Source organism: Rousettus aegyptiacus, unplaced genomic scaffold, assembly GCF_014176215.1.
Source record: "Rousettus aegyptiacus isolate mRouAeg1 unplaced genomic scaffold, mRouAeg1.p scaffold_m13_p_11, whole genome shotgun sequence".
Lineage (NCBI taxonomy): Eukaryota > Metazoa > Chordata > Mammalia > Chiroptera > Pteropodidae > Rousettus > Rousettus aegyptiacus.
In genome coordinates, this window is record NW_023416286.1 from 93,208,219 (window position 1) to 93,227,448 (window position 19,230).

A 19,230-nucleotide genomic window follows, 5' to 3' on the forward strand; every position below is an offset into this window, starting at 1 on the left:
CTCACAGAAGAGATCATAAACACATGGACGTAATTATTACTCATTCACGTGCCGAAGAGAACTTGTAAGTCCTGTGACCCTTTGTTCAGAAGAGATCAAAAGGAACCACACCCAAACGGAAGGGGGGTTCATGAAGGAGGAAGCTGATAGGTGAAGATACAGCGGCGAAGTGTGGGGAGCGCTCCAGGCAGAAGGGGTGGTAAAAGGCGTCGTCGGGGCGAAAAGCGCTAGCCGTGTTTAGAGACAAGGGGTTAACGCGCTTGGAGCGCAGCATAGGATGAACATAATGCCGCAGCGACGCTGAAAATGCAGGGACCCGTTCTCAGATGGTTTGTGGTCAAAAATCTCTTGAGAGTGTTTTTTTATTTTATTTTATTTTTTTGCCTTGAAAGCCCTTAAACTAGGTATTGAAATAGAGTGAACTTGAAACAAAAACAGCAGCTTTAGTTGCTGTATCACAAAGTATTAACAAAAGTTTTTTAAGAAAAGGAACGTGCACAGATACCATAAATATTAATACATATAAACTATATGAAAATAAAATAAGCAGTTATAATATTTATAAATCCTACGCATATGTAAGTAAACATGTATAATGTTAATGATAAAAAGAGCTAAAAAGTTATGTGAAACATTAATAAACAAAATCATTCAAACTATTTTTATTTTGTCTTGATTCCAACCTTTTACATTTTTAGGCCTGTTTAAGAATGTATCCAACATATTAGTAGAGTCATAAATATAAATATATATTTATAAATATGCACAGTATGTTCTCAAAATGTTTTACCTTAGAGGGAGTGATAGCTTTTAAAAGTTTGAGGACTACCAATTCACATTTTGGAATAATGATTCACTGAGGGTTTTGATCCAGGAAGAGACACATCAGTACATCGGGATATATCAAGAATGGTACTGAAGAAAAAAATGGTACCGATATGCTATAAAAGAGACTATTCCATAATGAACTATAAAACAGAAAGCAGGGAGACGGCAAACGAATTGTCAAGATAATTCAGGGGCCGAACAAGGAAGGCCGACGGAGAGAGGGAGGAGGAGCCGGATGTGGTGGACGCGGCAGAGGGAAGATCCACGCAACCTCAATACGTGATTCCGTGATTCGTTTCTAGAGAAAATGAGCAGCGATGAACCCGTGGCAACGATCGGGTTTTCCCCTGGGTAACTGAGTAAAGACGGAAATGCCTTAGAAGTGGAAACGCTGTGTTCCACGTTTGGTTCTGAATAGAATGTATTTCCTGCAAACTGGGGCATGGTTTGTTCAAATAAATCAATCAATTCGTTATTCATATTAATGTTTAATTTATTGAATAAATGCTTATTCAACTCCCGCCACATTTCGGAAACTCTGTAAGGTACCAAATATTCCAAACGATGCATACTTTTCAGGTGGTTGCACATGTTCGAATTTCCCGTTTGCTTTTCATCTATTTTCTGCAGTTGTGACCACCTAGATTTGCCCTTCGCATTCTAAATTGGTACAAAAGTATTGATTCCAAGGATATGATTTTATCATTATTTTCTCTGTGTTTACTTTTACATCTTTCTGGAGTTGTCATTTATCATCCCTTTACTTAAAAAAAAAAAAAAAATTCAGGCTCTGAATAGAGAGTCTGGACAAGGACCTGGAACCTAGTAGCAATTTCCAGAATAATTCTACCCAAGCTTCTTATCTAGAAAGGGGGCTTTTCGACTTCTCCCCTTTTCTTGCAAACAGTTTCATCTGGCTCCTTCTCAGCCATTTTATTTTACTTATAAATTTTACTTTCAATTTTATTTATAATTTTTGACACAACTCTTACTATATAACTCCCTCATAAATATAATTGCCGATTTTGGGTACATGACATTTTGTACCCACTCCACCTCCCATCTACCTCCCAGCCCACCCACTTGCAATTAATCTCTGTTGTTTCTCAAAGAGAAGTCATAGCAACAAGACAGTCCCTTCCACCCCCGCCCCACATGCGGAGGATGTAACTAACCTCTCGACTACCTGGGTGGATTTTGCCCCTTTCCCGTATAGAGTCTACTTCCTAATCTGTCTCGTGGACCACAGATTGATCATTATGTTGAACACAATTACCTCCCCGGTGTTGTGTGCTGTCAGGTTGGGACTATAAATCGTAAGGTCCTGACCATTGGGTGGGCAGGCTGCCGAAGTGGACTCGCTTCAGGCCTTTGAATGTTGAGCAAGGGGCAGGTAGAAGAACTAGCAGGCGAGCCCTACAAACCACCAGGTGATTCCGGCTACTGAGACTCGCTGTTGCTGCTGGTTCCCAGATGAGTCTTCAGCCTGCCCTTCGGTCCTTTGAGCTGTTTTCACGCCCTCGCAATAAACCACCTGTTACTTTGCAGCCCCCAAACTGGCAAAGGACCCAGGCAGCCAAAGGGAGGCTCTACAGATGACAAAAAGGCTGAGCTTAGTGGAGAAAGGGCAAGAGGCTTCACCCATGCTGCAGTCAGGTCAGCCACCCTGTTATCTGTTCTGTAGGATTCATCTGAAGAACATTTGAAATCATTTCATTGCTAAAAAGGTTTGACATCATTACATCCGTGATTGCTAAGGTTTCAGAATACTAAGGACAAACCGAAGAATGAGAACTATCGCGAAAACAAAACAAAACAGAAACAAAAACAAAAACAAAAACAAACATCCGGACAAAAAGAAAATGAGAAACTTGAGGCAGCTTTCAAAGTCCTGAGGCATCAGAGAGGAGAGAGACATCACATATTCCTCAAGGCAAGAAGCCTCGACGCCTAAAATTAAGGACTAAGCAGTAAAGGCAAATAATAGGAGGTTCAAGGAAAGGGCTCAGGGGGTGTGATGAGGAGAGATGGGAAGCACAGGATCATTACTTCAAAATAAGGGGGAAAACGGTACGCGTGACCAGGACTTCTGCAGAGACATCGATTTAACTGAAAATGAAAGCCAAAAATTGCACACTTGATTTCTCAGCTCTTCTGGACACTAGAGCATGGATGTGCTAAGCAGACACGCAAACAAAGAAACATGATCCAGGGCCACAAAGAGACTGGCCCGGTGGGGAATTTTTTCCTAGAGGTGGTGTTCGTGGCGCGTTAATTTCCAGGGGCAGCAGTGCCGACGTGTAGCATCAGACCCTTCATGTGCCCGCGACCTCGAACAGCGTCCTCTAGACCCAGGACAATTGTGCCCCTCACGGACATTTGGCAGTGTCTGGAAACTTTTTTTGATTGTCCCAGCTGAAGAGGGTGTTATTGGCATTTAGTGGGATGCTGCTAAACACTCTATAATCACACAGGACAGCCCGCAGGACACAAAAATTATCCAGTCCAAAACGTCAATGCAGTTGGCCCTTGAACAACCTCGATTTGGACTGTACAGATCCACTTAAACTCGGATATTTTTCAATAAATACCCGGACCATTTTCAATGTGTGGTTGGGAGGTTTTGGGTTCGGAGGGCGACTGTATGCATTGATCTATGCCATTTTGTACAGGGATTTCGGTATCCAAGGGGGACAACTTAAGTTTGGGGAGAGTCAAAAGTTACAGTTAGATTTTTGACTGGGGTGGGGGTGAGGTGTTCAAGGGCCAACTGTAGTCCCCTTGAGATATCCTGGCTTAGAATGCTTAAATAGTATTGGAATCGAATATTCTTTTAAAAGTTAAACAAAACTCAGTTGTGAAGTCATCTCTTCCTGTGCCTGTTTCAATGTTGGATTTTTAATCACTTTTACGGGCTTTTCATTGGTAGCTGATGAAGCAAATCCTGACATGATTTTTTTCTGCGTATAAAATCATATCATGCGGCTTCTGCAAGCTCACTGAGTTCCACGCTCTCCTGTCCTTTCAGAAGTTTTGATAAAAATAAGTGAATCAAAGGTTATTAATTATAAATTATATAACTCTTTGTAGATTATTCTGGATTTCTAGAAATACAATCATGCCGCCTACAAACGTTTTTTTTTTGTTCTCGCCAGTCTTTATGATTTTATTTCTTTTTCTTGATGTGTTTATTATTCTGCCTAGAACCTCCAGTGCAATGTCGAGTAGGAGTAGTAATATTCTGCTTTACTTCTGATCTCAGAAAAATTTTTTAAAAATATTTCATCAAGTGTGATGTTTGCTGTTGTTTTTTTTGTATACATTCTTACTCCAATTAAGGAATTTTCTTTATATTCTAGTTTGTTTCACTATGAATGGATGTTTGACTTTTCTGCATCTATTAAAAGTTCATATATGGAAGAGAAAATAGTCTTTTCAACAAATGAAGTTTGATCCCTAGCTAACACTGTGTACGAATATTAACTCAAAGTGGACCTTGGACCTAAGTAGGAATGCTAAAGCTATAAAACTCTTAGAAGGAAACAGAGGAATAAATCTTTGTGATCACGGGTTAGGCAATGATTTCTTAAACACCAAAATCACAAACCATAAAAGAGAAGCGTGGGAATTTGGACTTCATCAAATCAAAATCATTTGTGCTTCAGAGAACGCCATAAAGAAAATGAAGAGACAAACTACGAATTAAAGGAAGATATTTTCTATAAGTTATCTTATAAAGAATTAGTATCCAGAATATATAAAGAATTCTTATGACCTACTGTCGTTATTAACTAGGAAATGCAAAATAGAATCACAATGAGATACCACTGCATATTGAGTAGGATGGCGAGGACAAAAAAAAAAAAAAAAAAAAAAGAAGACATACAATAGCAACTGTTGACCAGGATATGGAGAAATTGGGAGTCTCAGACACTGCTGGTGGGGCAGCCGGTCTGGAAGACTGTTTGGCAGTTCCTCAAAATGTGAAACATACAGTTAGTTACCAAATGACTCAGCCATCTACTCCTAGGTACCTTCCTAAGAAATGTGAAAATATACATCCACCCAAAAACTCTCATACAAATGTTCATGACACTATTCATAATGGCTAAAAATGGAAACAATTCAAATATGCATCACCTGCTGAATGGATAAAATGTGGTTGGTATTATTATTGTTGTTGTTGTTGTTGTTGTTATTCAGCAATAAAAAGGGATGAAGTACTGAAACATGCTACCAAATGTATTAACTATCCAAACAACATGTTAAATGAAAGAAGACAAATGCAAAAAGCCAAAAACTGCAGACATGATTCCCTTAATATGAAGTGTTCAAGATCAGCAAATCGGTAGAGACGGGAAGTAAATATGTGGTTACTTAGGGAGGTGCAGAGGGGAAAACGAGGAATGATTACTAACTGGTACAAATTTTCTTTTTAGAATGATGAAAATGTCCTAAAATTAGATTATAGTAATGTTCGCGCAACTCTGCAAATAAACTGAAAGTCATTGTATGTTACACTTTAAATAAGTGACGTTTGCAGCCTGTACATTATATACCAATGTTTTTTTTAAAAAACTAACATAAATTAGTATTTTTGTCACTTAAACAGTATCTGTTTACCTGCCACCTCACTTTTTAAAATACAGCTTTGAGATATAATTCGAATAACATACAATTCACCCATTTAACGTGTACAGTTCAGAGGTTTTTAGCATATTCGGAGTTGTGCAGCCATCACGACAATCTAGATTTGGGATATTTCGTCATCCCCAACAAGCCTGTGCCTGTGAGCTGACCCTCTCCGTGCTCTCTTCCCAGTAACCCCTCCGCCCCACATCACTCATCTTTCTACTTCTATAGATTTACCTATTCTGGAGATTTCAATTTATTTCAATTGTATATTTTTAAGCTCCATAAGACATTATATTATTGTTTATAAGGTTGAGATTGATTTATATATACAACGTGCATAACTGATATTTTAATTTGGGCACAGTGAATTCAAATCATATATTAAAGAGAAATGGTATCTTTACAATACCGAGTTTTTCTGTTGAAGATTGTAACATATCTTTTCACTTACTTAAGTTTTTATGTTTCCGCAGTAGCACTTTAAAGTTTCATCTAGGTTCTGTGTACTTTTTATTGGGGGGGGGAGGGTTGGCCTTTGCTTTTTCTTATTGCCGGTCAAGCCTTCTCTTCTTCATTTACTGAAATACAGATGAGTGATTTTGTCAGAGCTTTCTTTATAGAATATACATGAAACTAGGCAAATTAAAGACAAAAGTTAAATGATTCGTGTTTCAGAAAAATACTTCACAAGATGTTCAGAGAGTTTATTCTGACCTAAATTTTAGGGGTGTGTGTGTGTGTGTGTGTGTGTGTGTGTGTGTGTGTGTGTGTGTTTTGACTCAAATTTTAAAAAACAAGGAAAGAATGGGGAAAAAAGAATATTTGTCATCTGGACTTTCCTGGGAAGGTATTTCTCATAGTATCCTTTCTCCTTACTCTACAGCTACTCTGGCTTTGGTCATTTTGTGGGACAGCCAAGTTCCTGCTTGTCTTTGGGCCTTTCCATTCACACCTTCCGCTCCGTGGACATGATTTCACCCCATGTGTCAGATTCTCCTTCAAGTCTCAGCTTAATGTCAACCCCTATCCAGACCTTCCTGGGTGACGCGGATCCCGTCTCCATTATTCTGTCACTTCGTTTCCTTCTGAGCACTCAGCACAGTCTAATGACATTTATTGACTCCTTGGTCTCAGACGCTCCAGTGCCTCCAGAGTATCCAGCCCTTAAAATGCCTTAAAAAAAAAAAAATCAGAAAAAGCGAATTTAATTTGAATTAACTTTGGCTGAACGTGTATGCCAGGCACAGTCGCTGTATGTTTTGCTAATGGTTAGGCTTTCATAGTAGGTTCACGATTCCGACATCCTTTTGATCCCTTAGAGCCGAACCTCAAATTCTAAATCTGACTGGATTTCAGACACGTCCGTCTCCTCCTCTTGCCCCGCCTCCCGCCAGCGCCCCGCCCGCCGGCTGAGCGGCGTCATCCCGGCCGAGGGCGCATGCGCGACACACGGCGCACGCGCAGTGCTCGCGCTGCGGGGCAGACGCGGCTGCAGCGGCGCTGCGGGAGGGTCGGTGTCGCTATGGCGGAGGCCAGCGGGGAAGTGGCCGCGGTGCCCGCGTCCGGGGCCGCCAGCGGTCTCAGCAATGGGGCGGGCGGCCCCCCGCCGCAGACCAGCAACCCGCTGTCGCGGAAGCTGCATAAGATTCTGGAGACGCGGCTGGACAATGACAAGGTGACCGGGGCCGCGCCGGGGGCGGCGTCCGTCCGGCACCCGGCCCTGCATCCGTCACCGCCGCGGCAGAGGGGACCCCGCACCGCGGGCAGGGCGAGGGGGAGAGGCGGGAGGTTTAAAATGGTTCCGGGGAGACTGGGCCCGGAGGCGCACGGCGGGGACCCTGTACCCCGGAGGCGTTCGGGGTCCGAGCGGGCGCGGGGCGCAGAGAGCGCAGGGCAGGACGAGGCCCGTCGCCGAGAGCCGGTGGCCACCCACGGGCTCGGGGGCCGGGAGCGGGGCCAGGCGTCCTTGGGCACGTCCACTGACAGGCGGAAGTGATATTTTATGTCATGTAACGCGAAAGGACCTGCTCATGGCCCAGATGGAACGGTGTCTACTCGATTTTGCTGTTAGCTAAGCCCTGCCTGTAATCCGTGGGCTCCGGCGGTATCTCTACAAGATAAACCGCCCTCATCCTCACCCAAGTACCTTTTGAAACTTAGGGTGGACTTGCCAGCCCCTGCCATAGCTGGTTATCTCCTGTATCACCGAGTCGCTAGGAAGACTGGTCTTGTCTGTGTTCACAAAGAAAGATGGGTGTGTGGAAGCGAGAGCTTTATGGATAAATTTGTAGGTAACTGGAAATAAGCTGTTGATAAGATTTTGTGTGTAAAAAATAATATAATGAGTAAGAAGTCCTGTCTCTGGGCCTACCGCTTATTAAATATAACCACCGAATTGGTGCGTGACAATTTGAGTGTATCCTGTCACTTCTCCAAGCTACGTTTCATCATTTCTAAACTGCGAATTCTGCAGGTCACTTTCTCAGGATTGTTGGTTCACCTGGTTCGCTGAGAGCATCCAGGTGAAGTGCTGAGACAAGTACCACGCACTTAATGTTTCTTATTAAAGATTACATTTATCATACAATTTATTATGTATTTAAAGTGTCTCATATTGACATTTAGAAAATAGCATGATCTCTTTTTAGCTATGAGAAAAATAAAGCATGGAGAGAGTGTAATTAAGTAATGTCCAATAACTAGTAATTGGTGGACTTGTAATTCACCCCAAGTCTGTGTGATTACTGACTACTTCTTTGATCCAGGCCCTAGGACATTTCAAGACTAGTGAAAAGAAATAGAAAGAAGTAGCTTTATTTTATGGTGGGTTTTTTTTTTCCTGGTACAATAAATATTTGTAGTTGTAAAATAGTGTTGCTCTCTAACAATTAAATTGAATTTAGATAGCTCTACTATTTGTCACCCCAGCCAATTTGAAAATAACATTGTAACCAAAACATAGAAGGGTTGGGGTGTTAGAATATAGAGTATGTTAGTGCAGGTCTAGGAATGTATATCGATAGGCTTTAGGGTTCTGTTGTATCGTGGGCTCGGTCCTCTGCCTCTCTCCTCTATCCATGTTCTCTTTGTAGGACAATTCTCTTACGTAATCTCATGGTTTTAAATAGCAAACGCGTTATTATTCTCACATTAGTAACCCTGTTCCTGACATCTCCACTGAGCTCCAGATTTGCACAATCAATTGTCTATGTGGCACCTCGGAGAGGATACCTGATACCATCTTAAAAACTTAACATGCTAGAACTCTGTTTCTCCAAACTGGCTCTCCCCCCATTGTTAGTAAAGAATGCCACCATTTACCCACTCAGTCAGAAAGCGTGTAAGTAATTTGTTATTCTTGTAAATTTTTTTCACTCCCACGTCCAATCCATTAGCAAATCTTACATGCTGTACCTTGGAAAACAAAGTTTTGAAACATCACCTTTTCATCCCACGGGCAGCGCTTCCATCGCGGTCCAAGCTGCCATCAGGCCTTGCTGGGGTTACCTGATTTCTTTTTTGCCCCTGTCTGCCATACGTTCTTCTCACAAAGTTGGAGTACACTTTTAAACACGTGAGGCATGTTATATTACTCCTCCGCTTAGGACCTCCAGTAGTTTCCTAGAGCGCTAGTCACACTGGCGTTTCTGCAGCGTTAGGGTCTGGTACTCCTTTCCTTTGCCCGTGGAAGGCGGTGCCCTCCGGTGCCACTTTGCCACCCCCCGGGCCTGCGCTCAGGAGTCACCGCAGAGAGGCTTTCCTCTCCAGGTTCCTTAAACTCTGCTCCCATTTGCTCAGTTCTGAGTCTGCAGGCAGCCAGAGGTACGTACTTGTTTTATAAAGCCTTCCAAAGAAAGACTCACATAAGTACATAAAGAATTTCCACCTTTTTAAAATGGATATACCATAATTTCTTTAACCAGTCCCCTTTAGATGGATGTTAAAATTATTTCCAGTCCTTGCAATTCCAAACAGCTGTGCAGTGAATAACCTTGTATACGTGCCACAATACAAAAATCAGTATAGCCTTATTGTGCTTTAGAAAGAAGCTTACTGGTCAGCAATGTGAAAGTCATTCAGTATTTTATGGGTTGTTTAATGCAAGCAAAGTATTTGAAAGCGATTTCATTAAATTTTGGCTTGAGATTAGGAAAACATTTGAAAACCAGTCCCGGTAATTCTCTTTTATCGATTGTGCAGGAGATGTTGGAAGCTCTCAAGGCACTTTCAACCTTTTTTGTTGAAAACAGTTTGCGGACTCGAAGAAATTTACGTGGAGATATCGAACGCAGAAGTTTGTCCATCAATGAAGAATTCGTAAGCATTTTCAAGGAAGTGAAGGAAGTACGTAAACCCCAACAATTTTCATAAAAAAGTAAAATAAGAACGATCAGGAGTTGATGATTGTTGAAACCGAATGATATGTACACAGGCATTCATATTAGCTCAACTTTTGGATATTTTTGAAACATTTCCACAATAAAAAGTATTTTAAGAGTTTGACATACTCTAGTTGTATTTCACAATTTATTATTTAATTGGGGGGCAATGGAAGGAAGACAGTTTAAGTTCAAACAAGACTACAAACAATGGCAAGGCCCTTGAACTACAATTTAGCAAAGCTCTGCTTTTAAGTCATTTATTAAAAGACCATAATTTCTATTATTTTACAAGTCAAACCCATTCAGTATATTATGTTAACTAAAGTAAATATTAGAAATAGTTATTGACCTAGCTGGCTGATAATAGTGCTGTTGTTATTAGATTATACGGTAAGATTTAAGGGAACAGTGAGATGAGTTTGCTTGTGTATCTGCTATTGCCAATAGTAATATTTTGAAATCGTGCTGCTTTTACTGTTTATTCAAAGCAGTTTAGTACTTAGTTTAGTAATATGAATTACATACTATTTATAGTCAAATATAGAGAGTAACATTTGAAATAGCTGGCTCTATGATTTTATAATTCAAAATACTTAATAGAGAGAAGGGGAAAATATTAGTTCTAGAAGTAGGATTTATGGTCGTATCCTTATGAGTGATTTCCTAGCTCTGGTTCATCCTCATGTTTTGTTTACAGCCCTGCTTGGCTGCTTTCCTGTGCCCCCTGATTGGCCCATCCCTTCACAAAATGGTCCGGGTTCTATCTGAAGGTCTGGGCATTGGGTTGAAAGGGTTACAGTAAGACCCCGCTGACACTTCCCTTCCCAGCATATCTTTCTGTTATATGGCACTGGGTTGAATTAGGCAAAAGAAATAACAGGGCAGTATGAAGCTAAATGTGATTTCGAGACCTGACGTCGTATTTCCATTAAGAGATTGAGTCACTCAAATCCATAGGATGTTTTTGTAAAGAGAGTAGAACCTGGAAACCCTGTAACGAGTGTTTTGTTTGTTTGTTTGTTTGTTTCATGAAATAGAGAACAGTTGACCTGAACTAAAGTAGTAGCTGTTTGGGTAGTAAAAAGGAAATAAATAAGACATATACATTAGGGTTATAAATGATAGGACATAGTGACCAGTTAGATTCATGTATATTTGGGAGGGGGCTGGAGGTAGAAATACATATAGAGAGAATGTTACTGAGAAAATTACCAGATTTGCGGCATGATCTGATAAGTGATGACTTTCAGAAAAGGAGGAGGCACTACCGTTTGTGGGGTTTTCAAATTTGATTGTTTTTATTAATTAAAAGTTACAAATACTTCCTCGTGGAAAAGTTAGATAATAAGGTCAGAAACAGAACAGTGTACTTACGGTCCTGTCCCCCAGAAATAACTATTGGCAGCAGTTTATTGTATGGCCTTCCCTGTGTTCTTCGGCACATACTTAGGTATTTTTCTAAAAAATGAGAAGGTTTATGCATTTTATGACACTTTTTTTTTACCTTCTATGGGCAGTAAATACACACACACAATGTTAACGTACACACAGATTTCCATTGCATTGTTGGAAATGTTTCATATTTTCAGTTTGTTTTAGACAACCCTGTTGATCATCCTCTTAGGTGGACTGTTTGAACTTACCTGATTGACTCCTTAGGATAAATTCTTAGTGTTAGAATTCTTGACTAAAGAGGCATTAAAATATTTAAAGCACTTGCTGTTTTTCTATTTTCATGATCTCTACAAGGAACATACTAATTTTTTTTACATTTTTTCTAACACCAGATGTTATTCTTTTTAATCACTTCCAATCTTAAATATGGAATTTTTTGTCATCTCTTGGCAAAAAAAAATTCATGGGTTGAATTAAGGATTTGGCTAAGAGAAGAGAAATTTCTTTACAATATGTTTAGTGGTATTATTTTTCTCCTTAGGAGCTTGAGAGCATAAATGAAGATGTTCAGACAATGAGCAACTGTTGTCAGGATATGACAAGTCGCCTACAGGTACTGCACCGTGGCTGGGTTCGAGCATAGTTGCTGGTACAGGGTGAGCGTTCCCACGCTGTTAGATAGGTTTACAGCATTTGTGCACATCTGCTCGTCATGCCCTGTAGGAAGTTTGAATGTAAAAACGCTTTTTTTAAAACTAAATGCGTTCATGTTTCTTTGGGTGATGTTTTATTAATGTTGTTCCGTTAACTCCAGAAGCTTTTATATTTTGATCTAGCTGGTACAGCGTTAACTGTAGAATTTTGATAAACCTTTCAGTCCTTTAATATCCCATAAGTCCAGCAGAAATGAATTCCTTAGTAGCAAGCCTTAGGAGTAAATTCAAAGTAAAGCTGTTACTCAGCTTAAATATGATTCATGCTTAGCCTAAAAAAAAAATGAAGAAAATAAATATGATTTTACTCAGTCTTTTTACTAAAGCAGTCTGTTTTCTAAAGCTCTAGTTTGGCTGTAGAGGTGGCGTTTACCCTAATTACCGGCTGTCGTGTAATTCTAGAGTCATGCATAGAAGCGGTTTCTCCTAAGAGTTAGTCATCATCCTGTCTACTGCCTTCATATTTTTACCGCTAAGATCCTCTTAGACCTATTGACAGCTACAGCGGTTCTAGAAAGAATCAATAATCTATGCATATTCCACAAAATAATGGTAGATACTTGGGTATTCTGTCTGCAGAACTAGTGAATTCCCTATTTCTAAAATTTTAGCTTTCCTAGTCTTGTCCGAATGTTTATATTCTTACTAATATATCAAATATTATTGGCATATTTATTTTCCAGTCTTTAGATCCTTGTTAATTATACAAAACTTGATGATGTAAACTTTGCTAATTATTATTGCCCTGTCACATTTTTTTTACATGCTATTTTTGTTGCTTAGTGTTTGATTTTGTTTGATAATTTTCTTTAACTTTTTTAAAATCTCCTTTTCTCATCTTTGGCTTCCATGGTTTAATGCCTTTTCTCAAACTATACAAGGTTTTCTATGTCAGACTCTCGTATTCGTTTCGTAATGTTTTACATATCGTGTTAGATTACCCAGTTTCGTCTGTTCTCAGTGCAATGCCTCTTATTTTCTATTTCTTATCCGTAATTATAGTTTGTTCTTTTTATCATACCTGTTTTTAAGTGTCAGAGATCAAAGTGGTTTTGCTCCATGTATTTCCAAAACAGTTTATTTTAAATCACGGCGTCGTCTGTCTCGTCCCTTGTATTTTCTTTGCGCCCCAGTTCCTTTTTTCCCCTATAATGGCGTAAACTTTTTTTTACATCAACTTTTTTTGAGGCATAATTTATATGTAGTAATACTGTATCTATTGGAAGCATACAAATCAATGCATTTTATAGTTTTATACACCTACGAAACGACCATCGTTAGTCAAGGCGTAGAACATTTTCTTCACTTGCAAAAGATTCCCTCCTGGCCTTTCGTAGTGAATGTTTAAGCGTGTTCGATACCACCTATGTCGCAGGTGTGCAGTTCTATGATGCGCCATCTGCACTGCATCGCGTGCTCACCACCGAAGCGAAGTAATTCAGACGGACAAGGACAAGAACCATGCGTGTCACTCGTGTGTGGGATGCGGTCATGTTTGATTCTGAGCTTCCTGGGGACTAGATCCACGGTTTCGAATGTTGTTATTCACCCATCGGCACCAACTAATTTACTTGGCTACAGTGTCGTTGGAATCTTAATAGTGCTCGCTCACACTGTCGATTCATTCGTAAAGAAAAGTTTTTCTTGGTGCCCCCCCTTTCATTATTGGATATTAAAGGACTAATTTAATTAGTTGATATTTTCTAAAATGCTTTGGATTTGGGACATTTTAGAAGTTATTATTCCGAGATTCATTTCAGATTTAAAATAACTTTTTATATGCTATGGTTTTCCTTTAATAAATTGCATTTAGAGTCACATGTTTATTTAATGAGAAATAACCATTCTTAACATTTAAGACTGGAAACTTTTAGGATAATAATCTTTACAAGTATTATTAAACAATTTTTAAATGAAGAGTAAGAAAATATGCAAAAATCCTTATTATGTAACATTGTACGTGATTGTCTTATTTGGCAATTAATAGATGATGTCATCTGTGGGATATGCCCTGAATTTAATAATGATCGAGGCTAAAAAGAAGCTAGTAAGCATTTATGATATCGCTTTTGTGAAGTACTCTTTTACAGGTATTTCTAAAATGTAAATATGTTTTAGAATTGAGATAGCACTGTATTTTTAATAAATTGTAAGAGGCAAGATAAAGGGTGGAGGTGGATCTTTAAAGCAAAATGACATTAGGAAGGATAAGCATTTGAGGAAGCTACTGGATTTAAGGGGTAATGAATTTGGAAGCTCACGGGGAGCCATGTTCCGCTCCGTTCCTTAGAAGCTCCGGCCCTGAGTTACCTGGGCTCAGGTCCGGCCGCGGGCATGGACGGCCTTGGCTGCGGGTCACAGGCGGGGGCGGGGCTCTGTCGCCCACAGGACGCGTGCGAGCGGTAGGGCGGTTTTCCCGCGGCCTGCGCTTCGCAGCAGGGTTGGGCCTCAGGAGCCCAGGACGCGCGGCCCGGGCCGGGGCCGCGGGTCGGGGCCTAACGCAGCTCCGGAAACGCGGGCTCGGGGACCCGGCGCGGCGCGGTGCGGCACGGCTGCAGCGTGGCGGCAGCCAGGATCCTCGGTGTCTCCTCCCGGCCCCCGTTGAGCAGACGGACCGCCCGCTTCGCGTTCTCGTCTGCTGCGCGCTGTCCGCTGCTGGCTGCCGTGTCCGTCATTCTGCCTCCCTTAGTGCCCCTCAGCCCGCGGGCCCCGTGTCTCCAGCAGCCTCACGGCCACCTGCTGCTCCCCTGCTGCCACGCGTTCGGGTCTTGAGAGAATCTGACCCACTAAACTCGTCTCTGTTTCGGTCCCTTTTCTACGTGTCTGCCTGGTCGTGGATGGGGCGCTCTCAGTTCTGGTTTGACGCCCGATGCGCGCAGTTCCGGCCGCGGGGAGGAGGGTCAGGAGCAGCCCGTGCGCCTAGGCAGGGCGGCCCCCAAGCGTCACCAAAGCCCTGCGGGGCGGGCCGCCTGCGTGACCTGACTGCACCACGGGCACCTGTGGCGAGCGCCGCGGCCCATTTCGCGGGCTCGTGCCCCGCAGCGTGTGCGCCCTGAGGTCGTGGCCATCGTCCTCCGCCTCCGCGCAGTGCTTCGCGGAGCGTCAGCTGCGTGGCATCCTGGTGCCTTCTCTGTCCCGGGAGCCCTAGCACTGTGCGCGCGGCGAGAGCTCCGGACGCCTTCCTCTTGGTAGAGGTGACGTGTGAGCCTCGAAGCATTATTTCAGTTACTGTTTGGGCACTTGATAAACTTCCGAGTTCTGGAGTGTGACCTCATTTGCAATAAGTCTGAACTCCAGTTAGTGGTAGTATGAGCTTTTTGAAGTATAATAGAATTGAAATGTCCTGATAGTAGATATGTTTATAATTTTAGGCAGCAAAGGAACAGACTCAAGATTTAATAGTAAAAACAACCAAGCTTCAAGCTGAAAGGTAAGTTTTTTGTTTTATCTGCTACCCTCTTCAGTAATTTGGAGATTAAATGGAAAGAAAATTATGGATAACACCAAATCAAAGTTGAAATAATAGAAAGCATGATTCAAAATTATTGTTGATTGCTTGCTATGGAATTAAAAATGATCACTTTTTAAAATGTAGGTGCTTTTTATATTTCTAGTCATTTTTCCACAATCGTAGTACTTTACAAATAAGTGTAAGAACATTTGTTGACTGAATAAATACATGAATGAAGGTGGCTACAGTATAGATTCATGTGTCGTAGAGTGTCTTACGGTCTCTTATAATTTGTTGTTGGTTTGTCTCTCTTTTCCTACGAAACTGAGCTCCTTGAGAACAGTGACAGTTTCTCATTCTCCGTATGTCTCTGGGCCTAACACATCGTAAATTGCACTAAAAATTGCTGAGTGCCTGTGGACCGCACCTCTCCTAATATCAGGAAAGGACACGGACTACAAACTGGAAAATAAGCCTTGCGTGGAGCTCGTAGCGTGGGATGCTGATTAACGTCCGCAGGGGGCAGTGTGTGTCGGAACATTGTGCTTCGATTCGCGTCTCCTCAAAGCTACTTACTCAGTTACGTTCACTGCTTTCGTAAGCCTGTGAAAGCGTTTTGGCCTGGCATGCTTTTGGGAAGTGCAAAATTTGTGACATTTTGGTATCCCAAGAGTAACAGATATGCTGTGCCAAGGGGACATTTGTGTGACTGTAGCTCAGTAAAATTCCATAGCGGAAATCCTGATGGCAGATTTTTGGAGCTGGCCGAGAGTTTGTTTTGTATTTTTCCATTTTTAAATAGTACCTTTCCTTTTTACAAGGAATTTTGTTAAACATGTAATTAACTTTAAAAATAGAATTCTGTGGGCTTATTTGGATAACATTCTCATTCGGACAGATGTATAAATGCCATGAATGTTGTTCCAGCGGAGTGTGGAGGTTGGTCACTGTGACAGTCGATGATCTAATAGGTAAAGTCCGACACAGAATTGTCTTCACAGAACTGCAGCTTAACAGTTCCCTGCATATATATGTAGCTGACAGTCAGATGTGCTTCACTGACGATTAGGAAAGGCTATGTCCACACAAGCATACTTCCGTATTTTTAATACTATTAAAATTACTGTTCATTATATATTTTATTAGCACTTGTAAAGGCCCACCGCCAGATTTTTCTGGATTCAGAAAATTAGTCTCTGGTGAATGTTTCTGTTTATTTTTGAGATAATGTGTTAAAGCGGAAAGAATGTGGGCTTTGAAGACACCTGAATTCTAACCCAAATCTTGGGTAAGAGCTCATTAGATTTCTAATTCTATTCGTTAACCTCCCACAGCCTCGCTTTCCACATCTGGTGAAAGGGAACGACACCCGTGTCCCCGGGCCGCCGTGACAGCTCGGTGGCTGCGCCGGCGCTGACCGCCGCCTGCCCTGTGGCGCGGGCCATCGCCCCGTCCTCCTCCCCTGTTGTCGCGCATAGAGCCGCGTAGCCCGTCCTGCCTCTGCGCCGACTGGCAGCCGGCGGCGCGGGCCGCTTCCTGCCTAACCGCAGCGGCTCTCCTGAGCTGTTACTCTCATTCCGTTTCTGTCTGTCTTACCATTTTATTATTTAATGGTTTTAAATTGTTATTTGTTGTGAACTACTTTAATGCAGGTTTTGAATCTGAGAGCACAAAAATATGGCACTGTGGAATTTGCACAAACACGTGTGAAAGTGTATCACGGAAGCGTAGGTGCGGGCGGGGAGCGTCAGGCCCGGTTTCTTTGTCGCCGTCTCATCCACGTGTATACAATTTAGAGAAGAAAATTGGAATGAGATCTAATTTCCACCCGACACAGCTGCTCTTAACATTTTGGTGTATTTCTTCCTAGAGCGAGTAACATGTTCGAAGTCATATTTCGCTTTATTTACTTACTATTCTGTGTGTATTTTCCTAAGTCTTCTATTTAGAAAAACTTTTTATAATGGTGACATTATAGTTTGTCTTTTGAACAAACCAATGTCTGTTTAAGCATTCTTGAATTATTGAATATTCGTATTCTTTCCATTACTAAAATTAATGATCTGATAAATGTTTTTAAGTCATTATGTACATTTTGGATTATTTCCTTAAGATATAGAATATATTCTTGAATTATAATTAATGAATCACATGGTAGAAACTTAAGAAAATATATTCTGATGTCTGTTGCCTAAATGTGTCTCCAAAAGGGTTATACAGCATCAGCAATATATGAAAATGTCTCTTATTTAAATCCTTGTCAGCAGTAGGTACATTGTCGTTAAAAACTTTGCCAATTTCATAGGTAAAAAATAGTATCACACTTTTTCTTACATTTCATCAAATATTGGTGAGTCAGCACTTTTTTCATTTGGTTTTGCCATTTATATTTCTTCACTTAAATTTTGATTATATCTTATGCCCATTTTTTTCTGTTAGCTTTTTTCTTATTATTTTGAAATTATTTAGTGGAGGTGAGCCTAGAAGGTAGAGTTAAAATATGACAGAGGTATACTTTCAGGGACGAAAAAGAAGCATCACAAGATTTATACATCATGTCCTGGGATAGTTTGAAGGAATTATTATTAAGATTACGTGGTCAGTTCATTTTAAGTATTCAGGCAGTATGTGAACACGTGCCCTGAAGAACCCATGCCTGGGTGTGTGTAGTGGTTTTTAAAACGAGTGCCCCCAGGGTTGCTCTAATATTTTTCTACAACGCCTGTTTTGTACCTTTAAAATACCTTATAGTACATATAGAAATATCTACTACTTTTATTTACTGCAGTTATTTCACAAAATATTTTTGCCGTATTTATATATTATATAACATAATATATATGGTGATTACATGAACACATCTCAAATAATCTAGAAATTATTTATAATAACCATTTATGCTTTGTCTTAACATTTATTTCACATGTTTTTCTTTAGCTATTTCAAATCCCTCAAAAGATACCATACAACTGTGATGGAAGACAAGGGCAGGGTCTCCGTCATAAGTGCTTTTTGTCGCACCCGGGCCTAGGGCCCTGACGCCTTAGAGGTCCCCACTAATGTCATGTGATTGCACAGATACTCCCAGACCAGACCATCGGGCCATGCAGCTGTAACGTTCTGCCGGAACGGTGGTGAACTGCTACCTGGGAAGAGTATATACGGTTAAACTAAGGAGTAACATGAGTTTTAGAATATGTTAGAATTTATTCCGTCACTACGTTAAGTTGTCATCTTGAGGTACTAAACCCTTGCTTTAGCAGTGTGGCCATTGGTAAACATATTTTTGGACCAAATATTTTGAATATTTAGAGCCTATGGTTCAAAGTTTTTAGTTCATGAATCAGTCTTAGATAGCCATGTTAATTGGAATGAATTTTAATGATAAAGGATTGTGATCAAAATGTGTAAAACAAAATGGAGCTATAAAGAGATTCATTTTCCTTGGTGCTGAGTGAAGACTCTAAAGATCCAGAAGAAGCTCCAAAAGATTTTAGCTGAAACAGTTAATTTGTATCACCTCAGAATTTTATGAAGTTTTATAATGACTTTGAATGATATCCTCTATATGATGATTGGAGCTTTATCCAAGAGCGTAAAACACAACCTGTTAGGTAAATTTTTATAATCAGTCATAAGATGATTGAGGACATAACACCATTTAAATCTGTGTGGGTTTAATTAGGTGTTTTGCATTTTCATTCTAGGTGAACAGATGTTACTGCCACCTGGAGGACTTCTCCTTTTAACTTTTTATATCATTCATTCAGCAGGAGCGTTTGACTCTGAATTTAAAACCTCACAACCCGGATACAAACAAAACAAA

At 40.8% G+C, this 19,230-nt stretch overlaps 1 protein-coding gene across 5 annotated transcripts in view; it reads left to right on the top strand.

The window, feature by feature from the left end:
- Positions 1 to 6,943: 6,943 nt before the first annotated feature.
- The window catches only part of COG6 (component of oligomeric golgi complex 6), a 39,004-nt gene continuing 26,717 nt past the window's right edge, over positions 6,944 to 19,230 (top strand). For all 5 annotated transcript variants that reach the window (XR_004953426.1, XM_036228949.1, XM_016143839.2 and 2 more), the window contains exons 1-4: positions 6,944 to 7,138; positions 9,664 to 9,807; positions 11,782 to 11,853; positions 15,325 to 15,383. Coding sequence is in view for 4 of the 5 variants with exons in the window: in XM_036228949.1 (XP_036084842.1) it covers positions 6,986 to 7,138; positions 9,664 to 9,807; positions 11,782 to 11,853; positions 15,325 to 15,383 (428 nt within the window). In the remaining variant the exon portion in view is untranslated. The remainder of the gene's footprint in view (positions 7,139 to 9,663; positions 9,808 to 11,781; positions 11,854 to 15,324; positions 15,384 to 19,230) is intronic.